At 36.3% G+C, this 9,942-nt stretch overlaps 1 protein-coding gene across 2 annotated transcripts in view; it reads right to left on the bottom strand.

Annotated features, from left to right (window-relative positions):
- The window catches only part of LOC108756694 (POU domain protein 2-like), a 141,838-nt gene extending 132,433 nt beyond the window's left edge, over positions 1–9,405 (bottom strand). Inside the window, exon 1 of one of the 2 annotated variants that reach the window (XM_018500695.1) lies at positions 8,493–9,405. In XM_018500695.1, the coding sequence (XP_018356197.1) occupies positions 8,493–9,057 (565 nt within the window). In that variant the 5' untranslated portion in view covers positions 9,058–9,405. The remainder of the gene's footprint in view (positions 1–8,492) is intronic. The other variant, XM_018500696.1, reaches the window with a different exon arrangement.
- Between the last annotated feature and the right edge of the window lie 537 nt (positions 9,406–9,942).

Genomic DNA, 9,942 nt, shown 5'->3' with positions numbered 1-9,942 from the left:
ACTCTACTAATCTTTAATAAAGCTCTTGATAGTTAAATCTCAAGATGCCTTATTATTTGTACTCGCATTACTTTGAATAAAATATTACTTACTGGTATCACTTCAAATTGAAAATAAGATTTATCTTGAAAACTTCGGTTTTTTTCCCCAACATTTTGGATGAAGAAAGAGTTCATAAATAAAAATTGGAGATGTAGATTTAAGATATCTTACATACGCAGAAAAAAATCTCGATATTCCTAGGCCTAAAATAAGGCGAGAAAGTCTGGCGCGTGTCACGTCGCACGAGTGATTTGTCGTCGCGTGTACATGAACACACCCGGCTGTCCCGCACACGTGCACGTATCACACCGCACGCGTGTCGCGCTAGGGCCGAAATGCATCTTCAGCAAGGGTTAGAAAGCCTACAGGTTTCGCGTATCCTAGAAAAGGAGCGCTAAACGACGATGAAAGAGAAAGGGAGAAAGGAGACGCAAAGCGAAGAAAGAGAGAGAGTAGCCACGTGACCCTTGCACAGGTCCTTCTCGACAGAATCTCAACTCCCGACCCAACCTGACCTATCCAAGGTGAGATTTATCCATTGACTTTACCTGGGCTCTTCCTATAGATACCTTCCTTACTACCTCTGCCTACCTACTAAGAATCCCCGCACTGCTATTTCCCATTCCCGCGAACTGACCTCCCTCTATGCCCATCATCACCCATTCGACTCGTATGAGTCACGTATGCATTGTCAAGCTTTTCCATGCGACGAGTTCGTGTGCCTCTCAAGGTCAGATTTTTGGAGCAACGATCGTGTTACGCGTCCAAACCGTCATTGTTAGAAATACATCAAGTTCGTCGCGATTTTAATCAATTTATTATTTTAAATTCAAATAATTAATAAGTAATTTATTTCGAAATAATTGCCAAGTTCATACGCGCCAAATAATTTTAGTTTCAATAAAAAAAGAACTCTCTCGTGTGTCTTTTTTAAATTCTGTTTCTCGTATCGAAGACTTTTCTTTGATATTAAAAAAAAATTTATTATTCACATTAACGGATGTTATTGAAATTTGCGGTCAATTCATCAAGTTTATCGGAAGATACAAACGCAAGTAGCGTACGTAAAGTTTGTATGTTAAAAACCGGCAGTACTTTTCCAATGGTCCATTCAAGTGACGGGATATCTCCAGCAAGTCACGTGTCGACGATCGTCTTTGGAAGGCACACTGTATGTCTCAACGTAATAATCGGGATTTGGTGTATTAGCCTGAAGCGTTTCGGGCAGATTACGACCGGGGCCTTAATTCGAGGGTCGTACAGGGTATAATCGGAAACCCGACGGACAATGCAAATAAGGAGGCATCATGCCGTGCTGCCGATGACGCAACGCAAACGGTTCGGGCGCTTCCGGCTTCTTCTAGGAACAGCGGATTTTTCATTAAAATCATATAATCGTATCATCACATATTCGACCATAGCAGTCATGTGCACGCACGTCAATGATTATTCTAGACAATCTTCACGAGGGAACGATGATAATTCTGAAATCGCTAATGGCATCTATGAACTTAGCACCCTTTTTCAAAATTTCAATTTAATTGATAGAGTCCGAGTTCTTCTATAAAGAATCCTAGAAATTCTAGAAATCTTGTGTATAATTGAGGCGATTCCAATAAACTATGAGAGACATATATAGGACATCGCTAGTATATGCACGTTCTTTCTTCTTTTCTTTTCTTTACAATTATTTAGAATTGATTATTGTGAAACTCGCGCATGACAGAATGCCAATTATAGATTAATTAAATTCATCATATACAAATTCTCAGAATACCTATTGCGACAAAAGCTTTCTGTTGTAAGCAAAGCATGCTTCAGCGTACGATGTCAAGATTTTTCGGTACGATCAGTCATATCCGCCATTACTTCATGTTTCCTAGAATTCCGGTTTACGATTAAAAAGTACGATAAATGTTATAACCGTGTAACTATTTGCATATTCAAAGTGACTAATTATATCCATAACGTAGCAAGATTTTATAATGATATCTACAAAAAATTCTAATATAAGACGTAATCGTCATAATTTCCTTAAGAAAAACATACAAATACAAATAATCACTAGGCATTCATAATAAATACAAAAAAATTAATAGATATAAAAGATTGTCTACATTATCATTTGCTTGCATTAATATACAACTTTAATTAATATTACATGGAAAAAAAAGGACTATTCTTAAATCAATCATAATATATTCATTTATAAGCAAAATATTATTATTGTAATCTTGCTTCAAAGATTTTAGTCTTGACTCGATCGAATTTGTGTTGATGCAAGTATTACACTCAATTCAAAATTTGCTTAATAAAAAATCTTGCATCACACAGATAATACAAATTCGAAAATTAAGATTTGTTAAACAAGATTAGAATATTTTTGCTTATATATGAGCATATTATGATTGATTTCAAGAATAGTCTTTTCTTTATGTAATTTTCTGGAAAAATTATAGAAATAATAAAACACAAATTTTTTAAGGTGTCTCCACTGTTAAGTACTAACTTTTTTTTTATGATACACGCAGCTTTTGCCTTGACTGCGTTATCCACTAAACAAATCCCATTTGATAACGTGTCTTTATGTATTCATAGTCATTGTGCGTATTAGCCGTGCAAGGTACGCGCTTCCGGCCGCCTCTTTAACACGTCGGCTTTTTATCTTCGAGCCAAGCCTTCGTTTCTCGAGTGACGCGAGCGAGAGATCGGTGATCGATAAAAGACGTACGACCGAGTAGAGACTCGGGCCGGGCAGTAAAGATAAATATATTATTCGGTCGCGATTAATCTGGCGCGAGTCAATAAATGCGATTTTATCCGTCATCGATTGCCGACGTCGAACGGATCCCAACGAAATGCTAGCTGATATATGCTAGGCGCTCCATCGGTGCATCGATCATATCGATATACATTTTTTTTTATCGATACGACTTTATGCAGCAAATCATACAAGTTAATGACATGCACGGGTACCGGCATAAAACAGAATAAGAATAAGAAGCGCATTCGATTAAGTGCTTTTCTCTAATTGGACGCTACGACTCAACGTATAATAGAATAATTAATTAGCGAATCTTGCTAACGATTTGATTAATAATCCCGACCGATTAAATAATCTTGAGCTACTCAACTGTCGCAGCAGACATACGTATCAACGCGAATAGTCAAATGTCATTTGTCGATATATTGACGTTCGCATGAGCGAACAGCTGTTGTCTTTTAAAATAAACGTTGTAAGGAATGAACATAATTGAAAAATAAGTGCTATTCAGTAGCATACAAAAAAACGTAAGTAATAAGACGTAAGCGGTAAGCAAATCAAGATTTTAAATTTGCTACTGTTTCCACACTGTTATAAATTCATAATGTCAAACTGTATCCAATTTGGGTGATTTTTAATCATTTTTATATCTTCGTCACCTACTCGTCCTACTCAATATAGCGTTTCTTTTAACTAAAACAACGAGGTTAAAAATTTAACTAAAGAGATGTGTTAAATGATCCAAAGTTACTATTTATTTATTAACTGCATCCGTTAATATGAATGTTATTGACTTTGAAATTAAGCATTTCAACTATAATAATGGATTGATTTACATTCACATGGAAATTAAAAATACTAAAATGTTATTTAACACACATGGCATTAAATTGCCATTGCTCCTTTGATGATAACGGTGTACTGTGATTGACCGATACTCTTACTGCTTACATATTACTGTCTTACATTTTTCTCTACGTGCTTCTCTATGTGCTTAAAACTGTGTTTCAAAATTCACTGCTAATGTTGAAAATTTATAATGCACATAACGTTAATTATAAATTTTTAGCGTTGGCAGCGAATTTTGGAACACAATCTAAATTTAAAATCTGTGTGTGTGGCACCTTATTACATCTTATAAATTTATTTACTATTATTTATAAATTTTTGTGACTCTTGCAAGATCTCAAAAGATGAGTAAGCCTAGGAAGCTAAGAAACTTTCAAACACATCAAGAGGAAAATGACTATCTAAATAACGAGATCCCTCGAAGACTTGGGTTTCATTTTAGAAAAACGAGAATGGACTTCGCAGAATTTCCATCGACACATTCAAAGCTCGAAGATCACTGATCATGAAGCGAGTAGCGCGAGAGGGATCGGCGTGTACCTCATGAGTACTCTTACAAATTGGAAGGCCGTCTAATTTTCCGCACGCGAGTGATCCGACGGCACTCGAATGCATTTGGACGAATCACAGAAAATGTTAATGAAGGAACAGGATGGTTCTTGGAGATAGTTAAAAATGATCATGATGAAAAAGATAAATTCAATGAAGATTCTAATCGGTAATTGCGAATTGTTATCAACGTCAAATTGTTATCAAATTTGCTCTACATCAAACAAAATGTAACTTTAGTTAAATTAATCACAAATAAACGGATGATTAATTATTATTATATTAAAATATATCTAAAAATATTCAATGTAATTATTTTAATTATATTGATGTGATATTATAAGTAAATATATTAACTTTAAGAAATTATGTAACGAGATAAAAATTATTTCAATCTGATCAATATACATATATTTTTGAAATTTACATTTTGTTAATATAAGTATTTTAATTATATAAACTTAATACAAAATAATTTAATTTTTTTGGCCGGATAAAAATGTATGTTTAAATAAAATTAGCTTATTATTAAATATTTTTCATATTATAAATGTTTAATAGGTTTGTAGGAAATCATGCATCTTGCCGCTCATTGATCAATAAACAGTACGAAGGCGTGACAATCGAAATCAATGTAGACGAGGTGTCCGAGAAAATTATTATCATCGTACATGCGCATTCTGAAAGCATGATTTTCGCTGGGCCACAACTCATCGACGTGTGATAAAGATTACGTAGGTATAGAATCTAATTACGCCGATAAACATTGTTGCGCCGATACACCTGCTCGTAAATAACATAGAATCAAACGTGTATCAGGTTACATCGTAATACACCCGGACTAGCAGGGAACAGGTCCTTTGAGCCCTGTGAAACGTGTACCTGGGACTGCCCATATTCTGCGCGCACTTTCATCAGGGACGAGATGCGGAATCATCATCGTTGATTATGAATAGTATTAAATGGAAATAGATATAATCAAAATAATTTATAATTCTTAGAAACATTAAATATTAATTTTTTCAATAATCCTCTCTTACTATGGATATAAATTCTTAAGTATTACCAAAACAGCTATACCACGAACCGAAAAAAAAAACAATCGTGATTGTATTACTAAGTTATGTTTGGTTAAGCAAATTTTGATAGAGATAAACAGAATTTTTAATTATTATAATCAATATTTGCGTCCACAAAATCAAAACATTTAGATAAGTTTGGTAAATGCATATATAATAACTAAGTTTAAAGTAATTATAAGAAAGAAAGCTGTTGAATTAAAGTGATACATATGGTTAAAGAAGTATTGATAGAACTATTATAAATAGAATTTCTGATTATCACAATTAAAACGAAAATTAAATAATGTGATATTTTAATCAAAAATTTTGTTATTTTATTAGAATTCATGCAATTAAATTTATTTAATTATTTTAACCAAATTTAACCTTAAATTTAGGGTTTATTGATTATCTAATACAACATAAATTAATTATAAAATAATAAATAATTATTTTAATCAAAATTATGATCATACGTATTTTAACAAAGTCTGATTATTATATTCATTTCAGGTTAATTAAACTTATTTTTATTCAACACAATTAATCGATTCTTAAATGTCCCTTGGCAATAATCAATAATAATTGATAATTACAATCAATATTTTACTTAATGATTGTTCTCTTTACACGAGACGAATATTTGTCGATCGACTGGCGAAGATAAAAATATGTTGATCAATTTATAACTTAGTAAGCGAGATTTTTACGTCATGATTTCAACGTATGCCGAAAATAACCATGCAATCACGCGGCTACGTGGAATATTTATTCAAACAAGTATTAGAGCTAAGACGTTATCGACTGATACGATAACAGTCTTTTTTCCATCCCACATACGCAGCACTGTATTTACCATTGCACTTTTATTTAATTTTAGTGCAACTATGTAGAGGAAGAACTTATCATATGGATAACCTCGATATCAGGTGCTTCAATACGAGGAATATATAGACGTCACGTAATTGCCATAGATTAACAACACCGGGCCGGCTAAAGCGATACGCATTTTTATCAATAGTATCAATTGGTTTGTAATTTTTCTGCTTATCCCTCTGATCTAATGCTTATCGCAGCTAATCAACGTACATTAACAACATCTTCAACGTTATTAATTTTCAATTTATCGCGTCACATATCGCAGTTAATAGAGAAAGAGCTGTGTAAAAATTATATTATGTTCTCTCGACAGAATCTAACGCCTATTCACCTTGATTAATATTTTTTTTCCTTCTTATCGTGATTACCTGTATTATTAACGCAATTCCTAATGAATTTTATTGACAAGTAACTACACTGTAACGACAATATCGTTATAAAAATGTAAGCAATAATAACATAAATTAATGGTTCAAAACATGTGTTTCTTACCGATCCTTATAGATTCTTTGACGAAAACTAGAGTCAGTTTTTAGCGAAACCACTTTTATGGAACACAGCATGCGTCTATTACCAATCAGCAACTATTAATTACATGTATTATTATCTCGCGATACCGGTGCGACTCAAGATTTTATCTGTACGTTGCGATTGTTGACGAGCGAAAGAGATACGTTACAAACGACACGTGTACAGCCGTAAATCGCACGTTTATCAGGAACCGGTAATTCTGAATTGAAAGCAGAAACGTGCGGCGCGTGCACCGCGGTTATTAATAAGCCCGCGTGTGTAACTTTGCACCTAATTAATAACGTCCAAAGACGAGGTGAAGAAGGAGGGATTTATATCATAAACGAATAATTGACGCGACATTGATTGAAATTACACTATCGATGTCTCGGCATGGAAATTACCGTTAAAGCGATTGATGGTGACTCAGTTATCTGTTAATGCCCGATACCGATTCTTAAATTCGGTCTTGGCATAGCTAGCACTCAAACAAAATTTACAAATACGCGTTGACAAGATAGCGGATCGTTAACGAGTACCGATTAGTCATCGTCATGATGACGATGAGAACGTTGTAACATCTTCATAATAATCTATACAATATCTAAGTATTTTATACATTAACACAAGATTGTTGTGCGTTATTTTTACAGGGTGGGCCATCTATTGGTACGTTTTTAAAAATGCGATCAAATGAGCATACATTGATATTTTTTATTAATTTTTTTATTATACGAATATACGAAATTCAAAAACGTACCAATAGATGGCCCACCCTTTAGAAGCAATAAGTAAGTAAAATATCAGATGATCATGTATCATTCCAGATGTTGAAAATAGCGTCATGAACAATAGTCTATTCTCGTGAAAAATACGAGCACACGTCGCGATTCTTCCTTTTAAAATAAATTCACCCTCTGAACGTAAATTTAATCCCCCAAGTTCAACTGGCACGCGTTCCGTGCACAGAATAGCATGAACGAGATGCATTAATGCAAAATCCGGTCGTTTCAGATAAATCGTTTCTCGCGATTGAAGGGACCACATGACCCGATACAATGCTGTGGTGCACAATGTTTCCATGAAAAGCAACAATGCAACGCGGGGGCGTCGAGAATGCAACACAGATTGCACTGGCAGCTGACAAACATAACGTTTTCCACAAATTCCAAATGCTTGATTCTTGCCGTTGTTTGTAGTGATATATGAACATATTAATCTACATTTAATCAGATAATTCTGATTGTTTAACATACGTCCGCGATTCAGTATCGATAATGGCAAACTGTTTAATTGTCGCGCAATATTCTCTGTTAATTGAGTGAACCGAGAAATTGCGATAAAGAGATACTTGCTTATATTGCGATAGAGAGATATTTGCTTATATTCGTCTTCATCGATATACTATCACTTGCATTTAATAAGGCAATAACTGCTTTTGAGAGAGACAAAGAAAGAAAAAAAGAGAGAAAAAAAATAAATAAATAAAATTTAATCTACGTTTACTGAAAGAGACAACATCAATTATTCAGTTCTTATTAATATAACGATGATGTTACGCTAATTTATATAATGGTCATATTGTTGTTTTAAAAGTTTCCGGGAATAATTAATTGAGAGAATTAATGACATAAATGCATAAAAATTGTATAAACAGCTGTTATATAAATTTAAAATTAATAAACACATAAGCAAAAAAAAGAGAATTAACGGAGTAATTTCTCCCTTTCCTTCTTTCATATTAAGCTTCATAATCACAAATTAACGAATCATGATGACTCTGAATATATATATATCTCAGACTCTAACGAAACGTGTGTAATTTAATTGACACTCACCCGAAGCACCTCGAAGAGGTCCCGTAGGACTGCCGCCGGTAGAGACACCCTCGTCTTCGCTGCTGCTAGTACTAGCTTCACTGGGGCTATAGCTTCGCCTGCTAACGTCTCCCCTGATGATTTTCTGGCCGCTCGTTCCATTGTTGTTGTCATGCATCCTACCCTGAAGTCTCTCGTGCATAGTCCTCACGCGCGAATGCAGCCTTTGCTGCTGCAAAGAGCCAACAGAGAAGTCGAGCGGCTGATCGATTTCCGATTGCACTTGCGGCTGATGCTTCTGCACCTGACCACATACCGATCCGGCCACCAGACTTTGCGGTTGAGAAACCTGTGCGATCGACGGTACTTGCTGTTGCTGCTGCTGTTCCTGTTGAATACTACTGGGCGGACTCCACCACTGATGCCCGCCTTGAATCGATCTCCAAGCTTCTATGGTGTTATTATTTGTGGGACTTGTCTGCTTCTGCTTCTGTGTCGCCTGCTGGGACTGTTGTTGCTGCTGGGCCATGGCAACTTCGACCAAGTTGTTATTTTCCAGCAGACGCATACTGGGAGTTTGCGTCATCGATACTGGTAGAACGAAGGGAGATAGTCCCACCGATGGTGGGCTGGGTTCCTGACGTTGCCTGTGGGTAGTATGATGATGGTGCTGATGCTGCTGTTGTGGCTGACGATGATGTTGCTGCTGCTGCTGCTGTTGCTGTTGCTGCTGTTGCTGCTGCTGCTGATGTTGCGGAGAACTCACAGCCACGACCGGATGCGGGAACTGCCGGACGGTTCGCGAGGCCTCCGCGACCCACCGGCGCACCGCCTCGCTGTCGAGACCCGCCAGCCCTGCGGACTTTGACTTCGACTGGCCTCCGGGCGATGATAAACCCTTGTCGGGTATCAAGCGGGGCAGCGCAAGGACCCCGGTGCCCGCCACCGCGACCCTGGGTCCCGAAACGCCCCCGTAGGCAGTCAACGCCGCGAGATCCAACGTGGTCACCTGCTGGTTTCTGCTCTCGACGAAGGATCGCACCGTTCCACACAGTGGGAGGTCGTTCGCTGCTAACTTAGCGGCTTGCGTCGACTATCATCGCTCGTAGAACGCTTTGAAGACGAAATACCGCCTCAAAAATACTGTACTTGAATTCAATTCAATCGATTAACTAAGAAACATCCACGATTGCTTGTTTCTAATAGTCTTGACAGAAATCACATCTACAGTTGACATTCACTGCGTGCAAATCAACATAATTTTCCTATGCGTGAGATCCAGTCAATGTCTTCGAGTTCTCGAAAACACAGTACTTTTAAGAATCCACTACACTCATTCAGAAGTCTCACAGTCACGTTCACGTTCTTGTGATAGCGATGTACTCCAGTTTAAGATGTAACTCCAATGCACGAATTGTTTACCGCATAAAATACCTAAGGCCTGATTATCGTTGTTATTTACAAAAACAAT

Source organism: Trachymyrmex septentrionalis, unplaced genomic scaffold, assembly GCF_001594115.1.
Source record: "Trachymyrmex septentrionalis isolate Tsep2-gDNA-1 unplaced genomic scaffold, Tsep1.0 scaffold13, whole genome shotgun sequence".
Lineage (NCBI taxonomy): Eukaryota > Metazoa > Arthropoda > Insecta > Hymenoptera > Formicidae > Trachymyrmex > Trachymyrmex septentrionalis.
Note: the sequence above shows the minus strand (reverse complement) of the source record. Positions and strands in the feature narration are given on the sequence as shown.